This window comes from Mus caroli, unplaced genomic scaffold (genome assembly GCF_978045245.1).
Source record: "Mus caroli unplaced genomic scaffold, Mus_caroli_1 scaffold_11, whole genome shotgun sequence".
Lineage (NCBI taxonomy): Eukaryota > Metazoa > Chordata > Mammalia > Rodentia > Muridae > Mus > Mus caroli.
In genome coordinates, this window is record NW_028227266.1 from 6,768,575 (window position 1) to 6,794,267 (window position 25,693).

At 39.5% G+C, this 25,693-nt stretch overlaps 1 protein-coding gene across 5 annotated transcripts in view; it reads right to left on the minus strand.

Moving 5' to 3' along the window:
• The window catches only part of Cntn5 (contactin 5), a 1,232,986-nt gene that overhangs the window by 371,779 nt on the left and 835,514 nt on the right, over positions 1–25,693 (minus strand). For all 5 annotated transcript variants that reach the window (XM_021171282.3, XM_029481828.2, XM_029481826.2 and 2 more), the window contains one exon: positions 18,489–18,692. In XM_021171282.3, coding sequence (XP_021026941.1) covers positions 18,489–18,692 — 204 coding nt within the window. The remainder of the gene's footprint in view (positions 1–18,488; positions 18,693–25,693) is intronic.

Sequence of the window (25,693 nt, forward strand, 5' to 3'; positions counted from 1 at the left end):
TGTGAAGTGCAATGTGTGGTTTGAGCTTTAGTAGGGTTTCCTTAATGAATGTGGATGCCCTTCCATTTGGAGCATAGATATTCAGAATTGAGAGTTCATCTTGGAAGATTTTACTTTTGATGAGTATGAAGTGCCCCTCCTTGTCTTCTTTGATAACTTTGGGTTGAAAGTCGATTTCATTCAATATTAGAATGGCTACTCCAGCTTTTTCTTTGGACCTTTTGCTTGGAAATTTGTTTTCCAGACTTTTACTCTGAGGTAGTGTCTGCCTTTGTCCCTGAGGTGGGTTTCCTGTTGCAGCAAAATGTTGGGTCCTGTTTTGAAGCCAGCCTGTTATTTTATATATTTTTATTGGGGAATTGAGTCCATTGATATTAAGAGATACTAAGGAAAAGTAATTGTTGCTTCCTGTTATTTTGTTGTTGTTGTTAGAGTTGGGATTCTGTTCTTCCAGCTACATTCTTTTAGGCTTACTAAAGCAAGAAGGACTACTTTCTTGCTTTTTCTAGAGCATAATTTCCTTTCTTGTGTTGGAGATTTCCCTTTATTATCCTTTGAAGGTCTGGATTTATTGAAAGATATTGTGTGAATTTGGTTTTGTCATGGAATACTTTGTTTTCTTCATCTATGGTAATTGAGACTTTTGCTGGGTGTAGTAGCTTGGGCTGGCATGTGTCTTCTCTTAGGGTCTGTATAACATCTGTCGAGGATCTTCTGGCTTTCATAGTTTCTGGTGTGAAGTCTGGTGTAATTCTAATAAGTCTGCTTTTATTTGTTACTTGACCTTTTTCCCTTACTGCTTTTAATATTCTATCTTTACTTAGTGCATTTGTTGTTCTGATTATTATGTGTCAGGAGGAATTTCTTTTCTGGTCCAGTCTATTCTGTAGGCTTCTTGTATTTCCATGGTCATCTCTTTCTTTAGGTTAGGGAAGTTTTCTTCTATAATTTTGTTGAAGGTATTTACTGGCCCTTTAAGTTGAAAATCTTCATTCTCACCTATGCCTGTTATTCTTAGGTTTGGTGTTCTCATTGTGTCCTGGATTTCCTGGATGTTTTGAGTTAGGATCTTTTTGAATTTTGCATTTATTTTGATTGTTGTGTGCATTTTCTCTATTGAATCTTCTGCACCTGAGATTCTCTCTTCCATCTCTTGTATTCTGTTGCTGATGCTCACATCTATGGTTCCTGATTTCTTTCCTAGGGTTTCTATATCCAGAGTTGTCTCTGTTTGTGTTTTCATCATTGTTTCTGCTTCCATTTTTAGATCTTGGATAGTTTTGTTCAATTCCTTCCCCTGTTTGGTCGTGTTTTCCTGTAATTCTTTAAGGGATTTTTGTGTTTCCTCTTTAAGGACATCTACCTGTTTAGCAGTGTTTTCCTATAATTCTTTGAGGGCTTCTACCTCTTTTGCAGTATTCTTCTTTATTTCTTTAAGTGAGTTATGAATACCTGTCTTAAAATTCTTTACCAGAATCATGAAATATGATTTTAAATCTGAATCTTGCTTTTCGGCTGTGTTGGGGTATCCTGGACTCACTGTGGTGGGTGTACTATATTCTGATGATGCCGAGTGGTATTGATTTCTTTTAGTAAGATTCTTATGTTTGCCTTTCGCCATCTGGTAATCTCTGGTGTTAGATGTTCTAGCTGTCTCTGGCTGCAACTTGTTCCTCCTGTGATTCTTTAGCATCTGTCAGCACTCCTGGGAGTCCAACTCTCTCCTGAGTCCCAGTAGTCAGAGCACTCTCTGTAGGCAAGCTCTCCTCTGGCAGGGAAGGTGCCTAGAGGTCTGGGTATCAGCTCTTCCTCCTGGCTGAGGATTAAGGCCCCAAAGGACCCTGTCCAAAAAGCTCTGTTGCTTTTGCAGTCCACAGGCTCTTCTTTGCAGACTGGTCTCTGAGAGACCGGGGATACAAGATGGTGCTCTCAGCTTAGTCCCAGGGTCAGAGCCCTCTCTGGAGGCCGACTCTCCTCCATGATCCTAAGATCCTGAGTGTGCTAGGGTGCCTCTGATGCGCATAGTCCTCTGGGGACCTTGGGACTGTCCGCTGAGTTTGTGCGCAAGGTGGCACAGGGATGGCACTGACCTGAAAGTAACCAAGTCGCTGGTAGGGCGGATTTCCTGTGTCCCTGTTCCTGCTTGCCCAAACCCCTCTGGATTGTTTTCGAACAGATGTTGTGTTCCACTCACCAGTGATCCCAAGATCCTGGGTGTGCTAGAGTGCCTGTGGCATGGAAAGTCCTCCTGGGAACTTGGGACAGTCCGCTGAGTTTGCACCCAAGGTGGTGCAGGTACACATTCTTGAATTAAGAAAATTTGAAAATGATTCAAACTGTCTTGTCTCAAAGAGAAAGGTATCTGTGGTACCTGTTAGCCCATGCGGACCTCTTGGTTCACTTAGTGTTTGTAGCTCCTCTTTGCTTTTCTCACACCCACAGGCTCACTCTAAACCTTTCCTGCCCGGGGGCTTTCTTTCTCCTGCTCCTGATTCCTATATAAAACTGCCATTTTGACCATGTGCTCTGTTGGTCTGACATACTCTCATTTGGTTCTTGAGTTTCTCTTGGTAGCCCCCTTTGCCCCTTTATCTTCTCTTCATCTCTGCACATTCCTACCTCTCTTTCTCCACTCATGGCTAGTTCGTCCTGTGAGCTATATTTATAATACTATTTCCTTCATTTGTATTCTTCCAGATGCCTCATGCTATATTCCCTCTTGTTTCTACAATAAAAACCATCTATTAAACTGTACCTAGGAGTGGTCAGATCCTCATTTCATTTGCAAAGGCAAGGAGCCTACAGTATCAATATCATCATCATGTGACAGTGACTCTGATGTCACAGTTACTTCCTCACCTGACTGAATGAAACCCTTCTCTGTGAGTTACATTACAAATATATGTCCTTTCTATTCCAGACTGTCTCAGAAAAAGATCCTGGCATCTAAGTTTTCAGCAAGATCCTCCCCATTGTGATTTTTTTTTTAAATTCAGAAACACTATTTGGAATAACAAAAAAATTCAAAATTTAAAGAAACATGTAACATAAAAAACAAAGGTATTAAGTATTAATTGACTCATTGTCCATTTCATTATTTCAAGACTTATTCTAGTTATACATGCATGCATGTGTCTGAGTCCATGAGTGCAGATATCTGCAGAGGCCAGAAGAGGGTATCACATCCCCTGGAATGAAGTTGTAGGAGGTTATGAACCACCAAACATGGGGGCCAAGAAGTTATCTCTGATCTTCTACAGCCTGGTAAGCATCATTAACTGCTGAGCTGTCTCTCCAGTCCTGAATTCATCACTCTCTATAGATGTACTGACTGAGTTCAATGTTGTATTCAGATCTTTAAATATCTTCTCCTTTTAGTCCTTTGCCAGTTATCTCTCCAGAGAAGTATAACAAATCAATGGTCCATTTTGGTGACTGCCAAAGCTCCCACTAATTACTCCCTTTTGTTTTGGTGAACTTCCTGTGACACATAAACTTCAGAGTCTTCAGACACTAGTGGTGACTGTATTTTCTGCCAGCTAAGGGTTCTTCTGGGAGAGTCTAGTGACCCCCAAGCCCCGACCTGTAAGTACTTATCCACTTGGGAAAAGAGAAAACCTTCAAAGGAACCATCCTTAGTACTTTTGGTTTTTAAATACTTTCTGATACCCCCTGATAAGAGAGAGAAGCAAATAAAACCCCTAGATCTCTACAGAATGGGGCTTCTAAATGAATGATATGTATACTTTATAAGATTCTAGAGTACTGAAAGATGTTGATGTTAAAAAATGCTTTAGCTCACTCAGGATGATGCCCTCCAGGTCCAACCATTTGCCTAGGAATTTCATAAATTCATTCTTTTTAATAGCTGAGTAGTACTCCATTGTGTAAATGTACCACATTTTTTGTATCCATTCCTCTGTTGAGGGGCATCTGAGTTCTTTCCAGCTTCTGGCTACTATAAATAAGGCTGCTATGAACATAGTAGAGCATGTGTCCTTCTTACCGGTTGGGACATTTTCTGGATATATGCCCAGGAGAGGTATTGCGGGATCCTCCGGTAGTACTATGTCCAATTTTCTGAGGAACCGCCAGACTGATTTCCAGAGTGGTTGTACAACCTTGCAATCCCACCAACAATGGAGGAGTGTTCCTCTTTCTCCACATCCTCGCCAACATCTGCTGTCACCTGAATTTTTGATCTTAGCCATTCTGATTGGTGTGAGATGGAATCTCAGGGTTGTTTTGATTTGCATTTCTCTGATGATTAAGGATGTTGAACATTTTTTCAGGTGTTTCTCAGCCATTCGGTATTCCTCAGGTGAGAATTCTTTCTTTAGCTCTGAGCCCCATTTTTAATGGGGCTATTTGATTTTCTGGAGTACACCTTCTTGAGTTCTTTATATATATTGGATATTAGTCCCCTATCTGATTTAAGATAGGTAAAGATCCTTTCCCAATCTGTTGGTGGCTTTTTTGTCTTATTGACAATGTTTTTTGCCTTGCAGAAGCTGTGCAGTTTCATGAGGTTCCATTTGTCAATCCTCGATCTTACAGCACAAGCCATTGCTGTTCTATTCAGGAATTTTTCCCCTGTGCCCATATCTTTGAGGCTTTTCCCCACTTTCTCCTCTATAAGTTTCAGTGTATCTGGTTTTATGTGAAGTTCCTTGATCCACTTAGATTTGACCTTAGTACAAGGAGATAGGAATGGATCGATTCGCATTCTAAAACTTAGTATACCCGAGATATAAGAGACAATTTGTAAAACACATGAAACTGAAGAAGGAAGACCAAAGTGTGGACACTTTGCCCCTTCTTAGAATTGGAAACAATCACCCATGGAAGAAGTTACAGAGACAAAGTTTGGAGCTGAGACAAAAGGATGAAACATCTAGAGACTGCCATGTCCAGGGATCCATCCCATAATTAGCCTCCAAACGATGACACCATTGCATACACTAGCAAGATTTTGCTGAAAGGACCCTGATATAGCTTTCTCTTGTGAGACTAGGCCGGGGCCTAGCAAACACAGAAGTGGATGCTCACAGTCAGCTATTGGATGGATCACAGGGCCCCCAATGGAGGAGCTAGAGAAAGTATTCAAGGAGCTATAGAGATCTGCAACCCTGTAGGTGCAACAACATTATGAACTAACCAGTACCCAGGAGCTCTTGACTCTAGCTGCATATGTATCAAAAGATGACCTAGTCGGCCATCAATGGAAAGAGAGGCCGTTTGGACTTGCAAACTTTATATGCCCCAGTACAGGGGAATGTCAGGGCCAAAAAGTGGGAATGGGTGGGTAGGGAAGTGGGGGGAGGGTATGGGGGACTTTTGGGATAGCATTGGAAGTGTAATTGAGGAAAATACGTAATAAAAAAAATTTAAAAAAATGCTTTAGCAACTCTGACTGGATAAATCTCATGTGAGGCCTCATATTTTCCATTTTTTAAAATCACCCTAGATGATTTACACTAATTCCTGACCTCAATAACATGCAGTCAGATATAATAAATATGTATCTCCTATAGACTTCAGGTGAGTCTCCTAATAATGCTCTTTAAAATTAAATAAATGGCAGAGGATGAATTTTAGGAGTACTTTTTGTCATAGTTATTGAAATAGTTTAGATAAAGGAAGCTATAAAGAGAGTAGCAAAGGAATAGTCTTATAGATTAAGCTAGTTTTAGTTTTTGTTGACTACTTTACAAAGCTTGCTCACAGGAAGGTTTAACGACTTTCTGAATATTTAGGTGTTTGACTCTCTGGGGTCTATACTTCACATGCTTGCATCATAGGCTTATGTGGATAATATTAAGTATAAGGGAGATGAACCTTCATGTGGACAGAAATAAGAGAATGCTTTTATAATAAAAACCAGACTGCTTGTTACAGGGTAGATTTTATTCCTATTTATAGCACCTATATGTGGCTATGTGATAGTAGGCAAACTATTCAAATATCTGCAGACAGGGCTGGAAGTTTACAGATCATCACAAAGTGGGAGGATCATGAGGGAATAGAATCTGAGCACTGGGGAACACCTTAGAACTGCAGCAAGTGAGGATGCTAATCCCCAGGCCCCACCCACGAGTGCTGCTGGCTGACTACTCCATTCCCAAACACAGAAATATTGGCTCTCCACAGATGAGTCTGAATTTACACAACAAACAGTATGAACAGCATAACTCCTGGAACAGCAACACCCCAGAAGGGTGGCTTATGGCTAGTATGACCAAGTCCCTGCTAACAAACAGCTGAGGGATTCCATGTAAAATTACTAACATTCCCTCCAGTCTGTTATGTAAGTGCTTTCCTTCTAGGTGCTTTTTTAGTAGTAATGCACACAATACTCCCAGTTCCTTCTGCAGCAGATAATAAATGTTAACCTCTTGTTCAGGAGAACACATTGAGGTTTAGATAGGTTAAGTCTCAAACCCAACACAAATTAGGCAGTAAATCAGACCCACATTAGTTAAAATGAGGCACAGCTCCTCAATTTTTGAGTTCAGGTGTGATGCCATTCTCAAGAATGCACTTTCTTGGTGGTTGGTCAAAGATGCAGGGTATAGCTAGTTTCTTGGTATCTTATATGTTGTTTTCCTGTGTGTTTTATTTATAGTTCAAGAATGCACTTTCTTGGTGGTTGGTCAAAGATGCAGGGTATAGCTAGTTTCTTGGTATCTTATATGTTGTTTTCCTGTGTGTTTTATTTATAGTAAATGTGGCAATGCCTTTGAGAATGAATCGAGATAAGGATAACAAGAAGGCCACTGATTAGGGTGTAGTGTGATATGGTGATGCATGTAGAAGTTGATGAAGGGACAGATGAAAAGGAGTTTGCAGATAAGGACCTTACACAGCTAGCCAAACCTTTTACACTTGTGATGAAGATGTTAGAAGATTCTAAGCAACACATACTGTCAGGTGGGTTGATTTAGAAGGAGAATTAGAGGAAAGAGTGAATGGTGCAGACACATCGACTAGGAGAACAAGCCATCTGGCAAGTTAAGAAATATTTTCTTTTTTAGACATGACCTGCCACAAGGCTAAGGGTGATGAAAGCCAAGGAAACACTGACACTTGTGACCAAAAGGTGTTTTCTTGATTTTAAGAATACAGTGAGTGGCTTGCTAAAAATGAGTGCCAGACTAGAGGACATTAAATGGGAAGAGGGGGTGCACCAGAGATGGTGTGTTTTGACTCTTAAGAAATCTCTACTGTGGATGCTAAGAAGTGCTTGCTAACAGGAGCATCATATAGCTGTCTCCTGAGAGGCTCTGCCAGATCCTGACAAATACAGAGGTGGATGCTTGAAGTCAACCATTGGAGAACTGGGTCCCCAATGAAGGCGTTAGAGAAAGGACTGCAGAAGCTGAAGAGGTTTGCAGCCCCATAGGAAGAACAACAATATCAACCAACTAGAGCTCCAGGGTCTAAAACACCAACCAGAGTACATATGGAGGGACCCATGGCTCCATCCAAATATGTAGCAGAGTGTGGCCTTGTCAGTCATCGATGGGAGAAGAGGCCCTTGGTCCAGTGAAGGCTAGCCCCAGTGTAGAGGAATGAGAGGGCAGGGATGTGGGAGGCAGTGTGTGGGTAGGGGTACCCCCTCATAGAAGCAGGAGGGGGATGGGATAGGAGGTTTCTTGGGGGAGGATATCGGGAAAGTGGATACATTTGAAATGTAAAAAAAAAATCCCACCAGCATTGCTGATGGGATTTCAAACTGGTCCAAGCACTCTGGAAATCAATCTGGAGGTTCCTCAGAAATTTGAAAATAGATCTATCTGAAGTCCCAGCTATACCACTCTTTGGAATATACCCAAAAGGTGCCCCACCATGCTACAGGGGCAAGTGTTCCACTATGTTCATAGAAGACTTATTTGTGATAGCCAGAAGCTGGAAACAACCTAGATGTACCACAAAAAAAGAATGGATACAGAAAATGTGGTTCAATTACACAATGGGATACTACTCAGCTATTAAGAACGAGGATATCCTGAGTTTTGCAGGCAAATGGATAGAACTAGAAAATATCATGAGTGAGGTAACTCAGACCCAAAAGGACATGTATAGTATGTACACACTAATAAGTGGATATAAGCAACAAAACAAAACAAAACCCAAAAAACGAAACAACAACAATAACAACAAAAACTAAACCAAAACGACAACAAAAGTACAGAATACCCAAGATACAGTCCACAGAACTCAAAAAGCTCACCAAGCTGAAGTTTCCAAGAGAGAAAACCTCAGTCTTACTAGGGAGAGAGAAGAAAGCAATCACAAGTGGGGAGGGTGGGAGGGACCTGGAGGGAAAGTAGATTAGGGGGGAAGGGGGCTGGGGGAAAGGGGGAAACCTGACCTTGTATTGGGTGGGGGAAAAAGACTGAAGCTCTGAGGGCCAGCAGAAAGAATGGAAACAGGCAACCTCAGGAAATAGGAGGTTTGAGGCACCCCCAAAATGCACCAGAGACCTGGGAGGTGAGAGACTCCTAAGACTCAAAGGGAGGGACCTTAGATTAAATGTCCAACAGTAGAGAGAGGGAACTTATAGAGTCCACCTCCAGCAGGACATCAAGTGAGGGATGGGGTTGCTACCCCACAGTCACATCTCTAAACCATAATTGTTCCTGTCTGTAGAATTACAGGGATGGATATGGAGAGGAGCCTGAGGAAAAGAAGGTCAAGTGAGATCCAGCTCAAGGGGAGGTCCCAAGGCCTGACACTATTACTGAGGCTATGGAGAGCTCAAAAAAGGGACCTAGCATGACTGCCCTCTGAAAGACCCAACAAGCAGCTAAAAGAGTCAGATACAGATGTTTTCACCCAACCAGTGGAAGAAGCAGCTAACCCCTGTTGTTAAATTCAAGAAGGATGAAAGAAGCTGAGGAGAATGGCGACCCTGTAGGAGGATCAGCAGTCTCAATTAATCTGGACCCCTGAGATCCCTCAAACATTGGACTACCAAACAGGCAGCATATACCAGCTGATATGAGGCCCTCAACACACATAAAGTAGAGAACTGCAGGGTCTGTGTTCATTCAGAGATGAAGCACCTAACCCCCAAGAGACTGGAGGCCCCAGGGAGTTTAGAGGTCAGGTGGGGTGGGAGGTGGGGGCATTTTCACAGAGACAGGGTGGGGTGAGGAGGAGGTGAGGAATGTGGAGCAGACTGGGGGTGGATGGAGGGGGACTTGGAATGGTATATGGAGTGTAAAAAATAAACTAAAAATAAAATAATTAAAAAAATTCAATTAAAAAACTAAAATAAAGAAATCTCAACACAGAAAAGCATTCTGGGAAGCTTAACTGGAACATTTTCCAATGGTCACAAGTCTCCATCTCCCAGACTGCATTCCACATTCAGGGCTGAGAAAGAGCTAAAGATAAGGATTTCTACTCATACAGAGAATCCCAGATATTGAGAAGTTGGGCAGAATGAGTAATGTAAGTTCAGGACCAGCCTGGGTTAAAGAGTGAGTTCTAGGCAAGGTTATAGGGGAGAGAGAGAGAGAGAGAGAGAGAGAGAGAGAGAGAGAGAGAGAGAGAGAGAGAGAGAGAGAGAGAGAGAGAGAGAGAGAGAGATTATGTATATATTCACTATTATTGTACCATTATAAATGATTCATAGCTTTTTAAATTATTTCCTGAATTATAGTGATTGGCTGGAAAAGGCATATACAACATATATATTTGGTAAATTTATCTCACTTGTAAGCACTTAATAAGTAATTCTTCAAAGTTTCTGGGAAATGCTGAGAGTTAATAAGATGTTATATATTGATTTTTTACGATAAAATTTTTTTATCTCCATGGTTAGAAGTTTAAATGTTTTTTAAGACTGCTAGAGAAAATGGATTTTCTAGAATGCCCAAACGCCAAGAATGTCTGAATGGATGCGGCACTCCTTCCATTCGAAACGATCCAGTGACTTCAGGAGACTTTCATGTAGTTTGCTTCTTTTTGGGAAGAAACAGTTTTGAGATACACAGTAGGAAAATAAATAAAATATTAGTAAAAGGCAAGTTCATACATTATTGTGGAGACTGACATAAAGCTTTGATATTGTTCAGCTTCATGGCTAAGATGTGTGTAGCCAGACAGAAACATTCTTGTTAGAACTTCTCACATTCCCTTGCAACTATCTATAAAGTAGGGTTCTCAGCAAAGAACAGGGAATGCAAAACATACCTTGGATTTAGTAGAGGACATTAGATATTCAGGGAACAAAAAGGAAGAGAGAGAGAGAGAGAGAAGAGAGAAGAGGAGGGCAGGGGAGGAGGTAGTGAGGAGAGAGGGAGAGGATGAGAGGAGAGAGGAGGGACTCTCTTATGTGTAATGCTTAGGAAGTCAAAGTGACTTTGTTATATCCAAGTGCCCAGTATCAAACAAAATTTCACCTTCTCATCCTCACAAACCTACCTTCCCTCTTAGGAAGACTCATGCTACAGGGGGAAGCTCATTAAGATATTTTAAAGTAACGTCTCTATTTAAAATCCTTAATCACACAGGCAAATGTTCTGAACAATGCAAACCAACACCAACGGTGGCAAAGTCCTATTCTGTCCCTCTTGAGGGCCTACTTCAGTATCCACAAATGTAGATTTCAGGCTCTACTGTTCTATACCCAGCAGAGAATTGATGGAGTTGATTCCTAGACTATGGAATTAGCAAATTTTGTACATACTTTCCTTGTTGACAAACGGCTTGCCTAAAAAGTAAACATGTCCATGCATATGCTTTCAACCAATGACTTTGTATCTGGTTTATTACCAATAAAACTAAATAAACAAAGCCACCAGTTTCCCCAACAAGAAGCAGTGTATCCATGTTGCAGGCTTTCTAATTTGTTTCCAGCGTGGGAACTGATGAATCCTCTAATACAAGCCAGTTTCTCTCCATGCATTCTGAACCCACTCTTCCATTCCTTCTTTCCTCACTAAAGCTGGCATTTTGATTCTTTTGTGCTATCTTACTCCAGAGATGCATAGGCACCAAAACATAGTTTCCCCATCCTGTCCTGTCCTGTCCTGTCCTGTCCTGTCCTCCCCTCTCCTCTGTTCTCACCTTTCCTCTGTCTACTCTCTCTTCCTTTCTTCTTGGCATCAATGTTCTTTTTATTCTTTCCAACTTTTCTTTGTGTGTCCTGGATCTGAGCACTGTAGGAGGCTATGAGAAGTAGTCTTAGGACACACGTCGGTATTAAAAAGGAAGACTCTGAATAGGAAATGAGGATTCTGTTCTTACACGTAATGGACTTTGGGAAGAAATATAGCTTTCCATATCTTCCCAGGGAACCAAAGTCATTTTCACAACTCAGTGACCCTAGCACCCCCTTGAAATGGATGTGGATATTTTATATCACTATAACAGCAACACATTTCTTTTAGTTAATATTTACCCAAATGTTTTTATCTTTACATTAACACCTCAATGGTTTTCAGATTAAAAATGTGATGTATGTGTGTGTGTTCTCTGTGTGTGTTCTCTGACTTTGTGTGTGTGTGTGCTTGTGCATGCTTGTGTTAGTGTGTGTCTGTGTGTATCTGTGTCTGTGAGTGGGTATATGCTCCTGAGCTTAGGTGGCAGAGGCAGCCAGAGGAGAGATACAGATCTTGTTTTGAACCATGAGTTGTGAGGCTCCCAGTGTGAATTCAGAAAACTCAATTCAGGTGACTTTCAAGAATAGTACATGCTCCTGATCACTAACTGGGTCTCTATCCCATTCAATGGTTTTGGAAAATGCTGTCTCTCATGCAGCAAACATGGAGGTTGAAAACACAGTGTAAAGCAGGGCTTCCTAATAGGAGTGGGAATTCTTGTGATAGTGCACAATATGCACCATGACCATGGAAAACAGACACGTCAGACCCTGGGAGAGGGGAGTCAATGCTAGGAATTGACAGATGCAGAAGTGTTTGAGGGAGAGATGGCAGAATGGAAAGTGGACAGAGAGAAATGTGGTTAGAACAGGAATCTAGGTGTCTCTTATGTAGAGGAAAAACATTGGATTTATTACCCTGTATACCATATTGAAAATATTATCACTCATAATGATTTTATTAGATACATTTGTGAATTCACTTTAGTGATGTGTGAGACAGGCCACATCAGGATGTTGGGTAATGAGGCAGAGGCTAGGATGCATGTAGAATGTGTTCCAGTGGTGAGGCTACATCTTCCTTTTCCATATAAGGACAACTGCTGTGTTCTTTTGCTCCTTTTTCTATCCACAGTGCCCAATGTAATATCTGATCCTAATAGGTTCACTGTTCACATAAACAGGACATGAAAGCCTTGATCAGTTTTGGTTTGGTTTTTATTTTTACTGTTATTGTTGTTTCATTTTTTGTTTGTTTTTGTTTTGTTTTGTTTTGTTTTGTTTTGTTTTGTTTTTGCTTGCAACTTTAGAGCAAGTGTTCACAGGGCAAAAGTGCATAGTCACTCTTAGAAAGTGGAGATAGAAAACAGAGGGACCTCCTTGAAGACTCCCACTCTGGGACAACCTTAGTGTGCTCTGTGATTACCTTAGTGTGCTCTGTGATTACCACTTGAAGCTCGTCATGTATGGTTCTGGCTATGTGGGGCCAGTTCTGACTTTCCATAGACATACTTATCTGTATAACACAATGGCATTTTCACAATTCCATACTGCACTACCCCCACCTCTCACTTCTGCCCTCTATGAATTAACTCAGATATAATACCTACAAGCAAATATCACTTCAAACTTTGCTTTCAAACTCAAGCAAATCAATGCATTTTCTAACCAAGAGTTTACTAAGTAAAATTTTACTTGAACTTGAAAGGAAAAACTTCTGCCTACTCACACATCCTTTATTATTTTTAGGAAACTTTTTTTTCCAGAAAAGTGTAAAATTTCAATGTTCTTAAAATGACTTTTATAGGTAACATTACGGTCACAGCAGCTTAAATATAATTTTTATATTCAAACCCCCACAGAGGTGTTTGCCAAGCTTGCAAAAATACTGAATATAAACGCTGCCTCTGCACTGAGAGGTTTAAACGCTTGCCTCTGAATTGAGAGGGTGGAAACCCAGTGGGAATTGCAGCTGACAGTGGTGTCATCAATGAATTCATCCATGATCTTACTCTATTTTTATTTTAAGTGTATGAATTTTTAGAATTTGACATGCATGAGGGCAAACATTCAGGAATATATCCTTTATGCAAAAATGCTTTTCAATTATCAAATAGTAAAGAACAATCCAATCATGGCAAGAGAGCCTTTGAATTGAAATAATGTTTAATAATAATTTGTTTCTATTTTTCACATCCTCTTGCTATTAAATTGTAATCACTAGATAACTTCTGCAAGTTCTAACAACAATTGTTAACTTAGAACTGTGTTCTAGAAGCTCCAATGCTGGTACAGACTACTCCATTTGTTTAAGGGAAGAACTGGTTGCCTGTGAGGAGTGTTGCAGTTATCACCCAGTGAGGAGTTTGGATGGTGAAGGTATGTTCTCAAGTGAGGGTCAGGATCTCACACAGTAAACCCGTAAGTATCAGAAGAAGAAGGTTGCTTACTATGGGCCCACCATTCATGTGAAAGAATTGAGTTCTATGTTACTCAAAGGATTTATGTTTAAAAATGTGAAAGGTTCCTGGAATTATTCTGCAAAACTATTCAATAAATATATCTTCAGCCTCGTCCTTAGTTCCATTTCTTAAAGATATATATATTAATTTTTATATTATATTAATTTGTGTGTGCCTGCCTGCATTGTATGTGTTCCACATGTGTGTCTTCTAACTTCTGAGGACCAAAGAGCAATGGAGTTATAGATAGTCCTGGCTCACCCAACATCAGTGCTGTTCAAAGAACCTCTGTCCTCTGCTATAACGGAGTCAAGTCTTTACCACCTTGCCAGCTTCAGGTGGTAAATCATGATACAATCTTAGTGCTAAGACTGACTGCAAGGTTTTTTGTTTGTTTATTTGTTGTTTTCCAGACTTTTTTGGACACATGGTTTTCAGCAATTTTTCTGATCTCCTCATCGTATCCTACATTCTAGTGCTTTATTTACCTTTCATCTAGCTTGCACACTTCCTTTAGAGGCCAGAACTATATCAACATGGCTGATTGGTTGTGGTATTTTTGTCTTTTGAATTCCTCACAGATGTTAGTTTTCTTTCTTAAGGTCTCAGAGGGAATGAGGAGAGCCAGATAACCTAGCCAGCACTGTTCTGCGTACCGCAGGTCTCTGACCATATCTTATTGAAACCTTCTCTCCCTAGCTTCCTCTCTCCCTGGCTTCCTCACTCCACACTCCTATTCTTTGTTTTAGTACCTCCTTGTGTTCTCTTGATTATTTCTATGTTTCCATTATTTCATTTAAATTCTCGTAAGCAATTTTGATCCTCCAGGGCATGATTTGAATGTCACATTTTTTCTTATTTAGCTGTGTGTTCTTTTTCACCATACCAGTAGGTTTTTTTTCACATTGTAATGTTATCTTGATATCTGAATATTATTATTCCATCTAGTGGTTGCTTTTGTAAAGAAGAAATTTAAGAAACATTGCAAGGATATTTTTCTCCTACTGACACTCTTGGCTTTTTATCATTTTTGCAGTTACTTTTTTGTAACTTTAAATTTGCTCATTGGCAGTTTCATAAATGTATGTAGTATGCCGATGCTACACTCACCTCCATTCTCTTATCACCTCTTTCCCATCTCTACAATAATCCATTTTCCCACGAGTCTTTTTCTTGTATTCATATCTTTGTGGGTGTCTGTGTATGTATGTGTCACACTGAGTTTAACAATGGCTATGAGAACATTCAGCTTATTGGGGAGTGAAAGGCATCAGTGATCTTATCCAATTTTCAAATGGAAGAACCATAATTCCTGGAAAATGGCCATTGGTGAAATGGCAGCATGACAATTGTGAGGGCAACAGAGTAGTCTCTGGTTGGGTTTGAAGCTTGCTCCACAGTATGAACTCATGCCTGGGGCTGTCAACCCAGTCAAAATCTTGTTCTCAAGTAATTAGTTTCCCTAGAGGAAAACTTACTACTGTTTTTAATTTAAATTGACACAGCTGTCTAATTGCTACTGTCTAAATTGACATGGCTGTATAATTGCTGCAGACAAGTGTAACTCTGCCCTAATCAGAGCAGCATCCCTTCACAGTGAATTGCAGTGTGTAGACGCACCACTGCTTATGGTGATGAGAATAATAACTGAAGGTTACTTGCTCAGGACACTTGTCCATCGACTTAGAGGCTTGTGGATTACTGAGGAAGAGGGTGGAAAGAATGTAAGTGCCAGAAGATGAGGAGGAGGCTTGCTAAAGCCTATGTACAGCACAGTAATTCAATTATGATCACACAGGAGCTGTGGTTTCCCAACTGAGCTTGTCAACTATCAATCATGGATCAGAGAGGGGTCATACGACTCTACTGTCTGTTGAACTATTGGTTACTGATGGATTATTGGAGAGGGGAACTTATTTCTTCAGTTGTGTACCCGTGGGTATTCTCACTACCAGCTTCTAATGCCCAGCAGTAAATTTTAATTTAAAGGGAACATTTTTAGGATACATATTTCAAATCACCTTAATTATCTTTAATTGTATGACACTCAATGATTCAATATTGCTTTAGTAATGATTCTTAAATGTCTGATTTGTAGCATTCAAAGTTAGTTATTAAGAAACATAGAAAACATGGCCACAATTGTTAAAGTTGACATCAAGTAGCTTCTTATTGAATTTTTAGTTTCTGTTCTTATTTTTTACCTATGCATCTGTGACATTATATATGTGACCTGTGGTTATCAGTGTACAATATTGGGCTTCTTATAACCAGGGGGAATATTTCATTGGTAATCTACTTTGTAGAGTTGTGACTATTATATACTATATAATATATATATATATATATATATACACATACATACATATAAATTATATATGTGTGTGTTTTTACACATATGTTGACTTCCTGAATTTTGAATTACTATATATTCAGTAGTTTATATATAATTTATATGTGATAGACATATGTACATTGATAAGCAAATCCTTACAGTAGAACCTAACGCTAACAATATATTCTATAAGTGTCTTAGTCAAGGTTCTGTTGCTGTGAATTGATGTATGGCTATGGTAAGACTTATAAAAGAAAGTATTAATTAGGGGATTGATCCTCTGAAATTATAATCATGACAGCATGCATGACACTAGACCAGTAGCTCAGAGCTACATCCTTGAACCACAGTGAGAAAGAGAGAGGGGAGCAAGGGGGAAGGGGAGGTAGAGGGAGTGGAGAGGAGGAGGATGGGGAGGGGGAGGGAGAGGGGGAGGGGAAGAGGGGAGGGGGAGGAGGAGAGGGAAAGGGGGGAGGGGGAGGGAGAGGGAGAGGGAGAGAAAAGAGGGAGTCTTAGCCAGACCTTGGATTTTGAAAGCTCAAGTCACACCTCCCAATCTTTATCAATCTCTCAAACAGTTCCATTCTCTGATGAACAAGCATTCAAATATATGATTCTATAGGAACCATTGCCATTCAAATCACCACAAACAGTAGGTAATTTTTTAAAAAGAATTTTATTTTATTTATTTTATTTTAATTAGGTATTTTCTTCAATTACATTTCCAATGCTATTCCAAAAGTCCCCCATACCCTCCCCCCCACTCCCCTACCACCCACTCCCAATTCTTGGCCCTGGTGTTCCCCTGTACTGGGACATATAAAGTTTGCAATACAAAGGGGTCTCTCTTCCCAGTGATGGCTGACTAGGCCATCTTCTGATACATACGCAGCTAGAGACATGAGCTCTGGGGGGTACTGGTTAGTTCATATTGTTGTTCTACCTATAGGGTTGCAGACCCCTTTAGCTCCTTGGGTACTTTCTCTAGCTCCTCCATTGGGGGCCCTGTGATCCATCCAATAGCTGACTGTGAGCATCCACTTCTGTGTTTGCTAGGCCCCAGCAGAGCCTCACAAGAGATAGCTGTATCTGGGTCCTTTCAGCAAAATCTTGCTAGTGTGTGCAATGGTGTCAGCGTTTGGAGGCTGATTATGGGATGGATCCCTGGGTATGGCAGTCTCTAGATGATCCATCCTTTCGTCTCAGTTCCAAACTTTGTCTCTGTAACTCCTTCCATGGATGTTTTGTTTCCAATTCTAAGAAGGGACAAACTGTCCACACTTTGGTCTTCGTTCTTCTTGAGTTTCATGTGTTTAGCAAATTGTATCTTGTATCTTGGGTATTCTAAATTTCTGGGCTAATATCCACTTATCAGTGTGTACATATCATGTGAGTTCTTTTAGCAGGTGTTGTTGTATATATTGAAAATACTTGTCAGATGGGAGCAAAAGGACAGTACTTTATAGCTAGCTTTAGCTACACGAGACTCTCTTATGGAAAAAACATATAGAAGAACTATAAAACATATTAAAATATACTTTTTAATACTTTAAAACCAATCAGAATTCTCATTCTCTAGCTCACTTCTTAATAATGCCTTCACAGATAATTTTTGTTGCACAGCAGAGCAATCTGCATATCATATATCAACTACAATAGAGCACTTGACTTTTTAATGCAATGCCTAACTGTAAATGTCTATAAATACAAATGAGGTGTTTAAATATGAAGATCCTGTGGATAGATGGCAATTCCTATAATTATAGCATCATTACACCTGCCTGGGCTTCACTGAATAGTTAAAGTTACAACTATTCCTATTATTGGAAAAGTAATAACAATTATAATTGTACAATGAAGTATTAAAAGCTTAATACTCAATTTGAAGGCAGATGAGCTACAAATGCAATAAAAACTGAGTCCATAGAACTCATACAGCTAATACACATATGCTGCAGACAGACCCTAAGGACAGAGAGAACAGTGGAGTTCACATGGCACTCCCTTCTAGGTTCTCATTATAATAATGAGTTAAGTAGAATTATGATCAGTATTTATCCACTGTGAACCTGTCATTTCCCATAATACCATTGTATCTATGCCTGTGTGTATGCATACATGTATATTTGTGCATGTGTGTATGTGCATGTGTATGAGCGCATATGTGTATGTGTATGAGGGGGTGCATGCATGTATGTAAGCCAGAGGTTGACATCATGTGTCTTCTTCAACAAGTCTCTACCTATAGTCTGGCTAGCCTGCTCCAGAGATGTTCGTGTATCTGCATCCTGAAGATGGGATTAGAAGCAATCTCTGCCTGGCTTTATGCATAGTCCCTTAGGATTTGAATTAATATCATGAATCACAGCACAGCAAACATTTTATCAACTAGGCCATTTCCTATCACTCATGTTAACATTTTTATTCTGTAGCATACACAAACTCAGATTAAAGAGATGCATTTGTGAGTAGGGCAGCTGCCTTTTAGTTGATTTGTATTAGGTCAAGTGCTTAGAAGACCAGCAATGATACATCTTGATTTTTGCATATGAGATGCTTATTTAAAACTGTAACTCACCATCATTTCGCAGCGTGAGTGGGGTTGGAGGACTGAGCACGCGAGCATTTGTCACAGCATTTTTCACCAGACAAATGTAGCTGCCAACATCTGATGTTTGCACTTTAGAAATATAAAGGTTGCCTGTCTCTTGGGATATGAACCGCCGGCTGTCCTCTGCCACAAAGGAAGGGAACTCATTGAAGACCCAGCTATAGATGATCTCTGAAAACACACAGAATTTCAACAGCTGTTGAATAATACAGATCATTTAACTGGCAGACAAAGCTCAAACAGCAAGGGCTTTGCTAAGCATGCCTTGGCTCCAAGGCCATATATACTCAATCTACAAATAATGTAATATATTCTATTCAGCGCACAGCTCTGGTTTGTGGCTGTGGGAAGAGGACACAGAGTTCCTGATGTTCTGCCTGTACTTCTTTTCTCTTCAATTCTGAGGTGTGCTTGATATTCCGTACTGTGATTACTAAGATGAAAGTTGAAAGTTAAAGAGATAATGCTTTGTTCTTCTATATCAACTTAATGGATTGATTTTACCCAAACCTATAAGAGAATAGAGAGAGATGGCAGCATACACTATAGAGGAAAACATGGGAGATATGCACTTAATCCTATCCATTTATGCAAACTTCTCAAGTTAGGAGATAGATGGACTTTAGTTTTTCCTGATTTGTTAATCAATTATTGGCTATGGACCACCTCAGGTTATTCCTCACATCATTCCAAAGAGAAAAGAAAAAAAATTAATGTTTTCATGAAAGTATCCAGGTGATGGTGAAAAATGAAGGATATATGGACAATGGAATAATGGTTACTGAATGGGAAGAAAAAGGAAGAAGGAAATGGGAGAAAGGAAGAAGAAAACTCAAATATCTTAACTGAGCTGGAGAAAGGTAGAGTTGAAATTGGACTGGGAATTGTATTTTAAACAATCTCTCCAGCTCCAGAGTAAAAAGAGGGGGGGATGTGGCAGATTAATAGCAGGAGAAGAGCAAGCAGGAGAGTAAAATCACAGCCTCAGGAAGCTGGCTTTAAGTAGTTATAAGACATTGGTTTTGAGTGACAGTGGCAGTGATGACTGTGAGGAGCCAGGGAACACAAAATATTTGGAAACCACCGTAGAAGAGTGCACAGATGGAGAGATGCTCTGCAAGTAACAGCACTTGCTGCTGTCATACTGAGCCAGATAGGTTCCTAGTAAAAACATTGTGTGGCTCATACCTGCCTGTCACTCAGGCTCTAGGGGATCTTTTATTCTCCTCTGGCCTCTTTTGGGTACCTACATTCACATGAACACACACACACACACACACACACACAGAGCATCCTAAATATAATTAAAATAAATATAATTAAATTATGATAGAAGAACTAAGAAATAAGATTGATCATGATAAACAGAAGAAGACAAAGATTAAGGTTTTGTATCCAAGTTACTGAGCAGTTAGGAGAGTATATTTATTTATCTGTTTTTTTTAGACAATAATAAAGAGCAAAGTTCTTTGGTGATGTGAGAATGGTGAAACCAGAGCTTTAACCATGACACCTAAAACTGATATAATGTCTGTTATATGATTTGAATTTGAAGTCAAAGCCATTGAAATCTCAACTGCCTTCAAACTCACCCATGTTATAACTTGAAGAACAGATCCAACAGCCTCCTGTTTGCAAAGCTAGTTTTTTTTTTAAAATTAGATATTTTCTTCATTTTTTTGATAAGGAAATTTAACTAAGTTTTAAATGACCCATCATGGGATTATAATCTATCACTGGAATTAGGAAGACTCACTTTATATTTTCTTTTTCTTTTTTCCTCTCAAATCACCCTTTGCTCTGTCTTTTTCCTATCATGGATTATTAAGAGTCAGTTTCTTACTAACTTCAGAATGGGGAACCTGACCTTGAGCCAATATTTCCAGATGCTCAAGTAGATTGAAAAATGGTGAGAGAGACAAAGACCCAGCTAGGCATCTGTCATCACTAAATGAAACTCCCAGCACTGGAACTAGGTTACATCTAACAGAGGTGTTGGTCAAAGGGATCCTATGAACCCCCAAACCAACCCAGGCTATTGGTTGCTTTCTGTAACCTGAGGATTAGACTAAATGGCTGTAGAAAACAGCTACATGAGTCATGGAACACAGAGATGTCAAACTGGTCCTTATGTAGAATCTTTACTCCTACTGGCTAGTGTTCGTGCTACTAGAAGGTACTGTGCACACTACCAAAAAAAGGTAAGTACCAAAGAGGAAAAAGGTAAGTACCAAACCAGATACAAACCCCATGATCTACAATTGTGATCAACTAATGCAAGAGTATAACAAAAGTTGTCAGAGTAAACAATCACTATCTGATTGGAATTAAAGTTCACACTGTAAGATAGAACCCATGTCTCTCACTGCTCTGGTGGCCAAAAACCAGAGACTAAATAAGACATGGTCTAGGGATGTCTTAGTCAGGGTTTCTATTCCTGCACAAACATCATGACCAAGAAGCAAGTTCGGGAGGAAAGGGTTCATTCAGCTTACACTTCCACATTGCTGTTCATCACTGAAAGAAGTCAGGACTGGAACTCAAGAAGGTCAGGGAGCAGGAGCTGATGCAGAGGCCATGGAGTGATGTTTTTTACTGGCTTGCTTCCCCTGACTTGCTCAGCCTGCTCTCTTATAGAACCAAGACTACCAGCCCAGAGATGGTCCCACCCACAAGGGGCCCTTCCCCCTTGATCACTAATTGAGAAAATGCCTTACAGTTGGATCTCATGGAGGCATTTCCCCAACTGAAACTCCTTTCTCTGTGATAACTCCAGCTGTGTCAAGTTAACACAAAGCTAGCTAGTACAATTGACCCCTTGTCAACTTGACACACAAAAATATCACTAGTAAGCCTCAACCTTTACGTTCTTATTCATCCCCAAGGTCTAAATAACTTTAAACTTCCCACAATCTTTACATATTCTTAAATTTTCAATCTCTTTAAAAATATCTATCTCTTTTAAAATCCAAAGTCTTTTTATAATTAAAAGTCTCTTAACTGTGGGCTCCACTAAAATAGTTTCTTCCTTCAAGAGGGAAAATATCAGGGCACAGTCACAATCAAAAGCAAAAACAATCTCCAACCATCCAATGTCTGGGATCCAACTCATGATCTTCTGGGCTCCTCCAAGGGCTTGGGTCACTTCTCTAGCCATGTTCTTTGTAGCACATGCATCGTCCTCTAGACTCCAGATGCCTGTACTCCACTTCTGCTGCTGCTCTTGGTGGTCATCTCATGGTACTGGCATCTCCCAAACACTGTATGACCCCTTCAGTCCTGGGCAATCAATTGCAACTGAGGCTGCACCTTCACCAATGGCCTTCCATGGCCTCTCACAGTGCCGAGCCTCAGCTGCTCTGAGTGACTCTTTCATGCCTTCAAAACTGGTATCACCTGGGTGACCCTTACACATTACCAAGTCCCGCTGCAGCAGAAGTACAACCTTGGCTATCTCTGGAACACAGCCTCTTTGTGCTTTCAGAAAACACTTCCCAGAAGATGTCACCTCAAGATGCTGGTCTGTTCTTAATCACTGCTAATTTCTTAGCTTCAGATAACCAGCATCAATAGTCCCAGCAATGCAATGTTTTTGCTTTAGTAGTTTCGGTATCTTGCTAATCACAGCTGATTCTTCAGCCCCAGCTAACCAGAACTACAGAATCTTCACAATCAAAATAGCAATGGACCTGAAAAGAGTCTTTAATTTTCCCTCTGATATTTCACAAGCCAGACCTCCATCGTCTGCACTGTTCTCAACATTATCTTCCAAGCTCCTACACAACATCTGACAGAACTCTTAACAACGAATGGATCTTCAAGCCCAAAGTTCCAAAGTCCTTCCACAGTCCTCCCAAAACATGGTCAGGTTGTCACAGGAATACCCCACTATGCTGGTACCAATTTGTCTTAGTCAGTGTTTCTATTCCTGCACAAACATCATGTCCAAGAAGCAAGTTGGGGAGAAAAGGGTTTATTCAGCTTACATTTCCACATTGCTGTTCATCACTGAAAGAAGTCAGGACTGGAACTCAAGAAGGTCAGGGAGCAGGAGCTGATGCAGAGTGATGTTTTTTACTGGCTTGCTTCCCCTGGATTGCTCAGCCTGCTCTCTTATAGAACCCAAAACTACCAGCCCAGAGATGGTCCCACCCACAAGGGGCCCTTCCCCCTTGATCACTAATTGAGAAAATGCCTTACATTGGATCTCATGGAGGCATTTCCCCAAATGAAGCTCCTTTCTCTGTGATAACTCCAGCTGTGTCAAGTTGACACAAAACTAGCCAGTACAAGGGACAAACGAAATACTCCTGTTCTGCTAAAGGAATGTTGTAATAAAGCAACCCCTAATTGCATTCTGCTACACATATAGATCAGAATCTTGCTCAGCCATCATCAAAGAAAAATCTGCCTTTAGTGGATAGGAGCAATACTGAGACCCACAACTGGAAAATGTACAAAGAGTGAGAGACCTTGGAGGTTTCAGTCATAAATGGGATGTATTCACCTAATCCCTTCCCTTAATGCTCAGAGAACTCTGAAGAAAAGGAGACAGAAAGAGCCAAAGGCAACATAAAGACCAAGCGTCATCCAGACAGCACAGGACAGACATGTGTATAAACATGGTGAAGCTGTGGCAGTGGAAAAAGAGCAACAGGGTACAAGCCATGTGTAGTCCCAGTGCTGACAGAAAAAATGGAATGGACACAAGACACCATCCCATACCCAGACATTATTTCACAAAGGAAACAGCTGACAACCTACAAAGGAAAATTTGGATTTCTCCAGTGGAGTCTCTGGGTACACAAACCAAATTTAAAGGCAGACTGTATTTCCAGTAGTAGATGATAACACAGAACAAATTCAGTGGTATCCTTGGAGTCTGTCTTTTCTTTAACCTTACATATCGTCTGCTTATGTTTTAATGTTTTTTATTTTGTATTTATGGGTTTGCTATGTGTGTGAATGTGGTTCTTAGTATCTGTGTTTCTTGTGCTTTTTCTTTTGCTCTTTTTTTTTCTGTTTGTTCATTTTGTCCTATTATGGTTTATTTTTGTTTGATCATATTTATTATGTTATTATCTATATTATTACTATTATAATTATTAGTATTAGTAGTAGTAGTGGTAATAGTAGCAGCAGCAGCAGTAGTATTTCTCAGATGCCTATTCGCATTCCAATAAGACAGAGGGAGAAAGGGTATGTAGAGCCTTGGTAGGTAGGGAAGTAAGACACATCTGGGAGTTTAGGGAGAGTAACCATAATGAGAATATATTGTACGAAAAATTCTGTTTTTAATTAAAAAGAAGAAATGATGAGAAATATTTAAGTGAACTGACAACAATTAGGCCCGTGGAGTATAAGCAAATTATGCACACCGCTAATTAGATCCTAAGTACAAGGACCTCTCCTGTCTCACAATGTGCTCCCTCTCCAACTTCATTAGTTATTCACATCTAATTTACAGAAATTTAACACTTCAAACCTATATATTTTATGAGATTCTGCTGAAATTTTCTTAAGGTTTTGATACTATTTAAAATTTAAAAAGAGTAATGAGCAAGCAAGTACAAGCTGACTAAAGAGTTACCATTTCTTATCCAAATAGTGTTTGTTGAATCAATAATTTGTAAAATATTTCAAGGCTAGGACAATTGTCCATAAAGCTGGCACTTTAAATGTCTCACAATTAAATAGGAATTCCAGGGCTCCAAAATGCTAATCCTATTTCTGCAGTTAAGTTTTCTTCTTTACATAACCAAGAGGTTCACAAAGCCAAGGACAAGAAAGAGAATACTGTACAATAACTCAGCTGACACCTGAAACTGGGTTAGATTTCCTGCCTGTACCCAAAGTAGAAATATTGCGTGGAGTCAAACAACATTTAAGATCTTTGTTTACATTCTTTGTTAAGGCTTTTATTATCTATTAACATTTATTAAAATCCTCTTCAAACTTTACTTTGATAATAAAGAGGAATACAGTTACTTTAAGGATAATGCTATAGTGTGAGGACTATAAAATAATTTGGGGAGACTAGAAAATATAATTGTCTCTATGACTTTAGTCTTTATTTTGTGTGCTACTTTGTCATTTATTAACTATGTCTCGATCTTAAAAATACCCACATATGTATTGATTTATTAAATAGTAACATTTTGATATCATATTTAATTTCAGAAGATATTGATACTACCTGGCAAATGATGATTTTCCATTTTCAACAATGTATTTTTTTTAAAAAGTATAAAAATCTCTCTCCAGCATATTCAATACTAAATGGTAAAACAAACTTTCCTAATAAATCCAGGCTCTTGGTTTCTTGCTGGTAACTTTCTTTTCGTTTAGGTTGAACTAAAAGTTATTCTAGTTCATTAGGAGTTGAACCTATCAAGACCCTCACTTTATGCATGATGTATGATGTACTTTATCTCTACTACTGCTCTCTAGCCAATCCAAATACTACTTATCCTTAATGCTGACATAAAATCAAGATGCAAGATTCTAGACTTAACAGCAGATTTCCTTGATATTAAACACACACACACACAAACACACAGACACACAGACACACACATATCTTCATGGCAAAAGAGACAAACAAATCCGATCTAGAAGAAATATCTCAATATGATAAAGCAATTTTTATAAAAGAGATTAAAATTAACAAGCCTCTATTCCTAGAGTATTAAAGAAGACAATGATTTCAACAACTGTTGTTTCTGTGAGATCTCCCAATTCCAGAACTCAAGTCAGAGCTCCCAGACATCTAATTTAGAAAGGAAATAAAATTCTACTTGGATATGCATAATATGATTTTCTATTTAGAAATGTTCCTTTGAAATTTTACCCCAAACCATGTTAGACTAAATTAATTCATCATTGCAACATATTAATTATCAATTGTTTGAAATAAAATCTAAGAATTTAATATCATTTACAAGATCCACAGAAAAGAAATACCTAGAAAGGAGGGTATACTATCTAGTGAAAAACAACTATGCTCTGAGAATTATGGCACTGATGAAAGAAACTGATCGAGATGCCAAGAAATGGAAATGCATCTCACATTCATGGATTGATAGGATCTATATTGATGGAACTTCAATATTACCCAACGAGATCTAAAGTCAGTACAGGATGACATCCATCAGAGATCTAAATTAGCATTA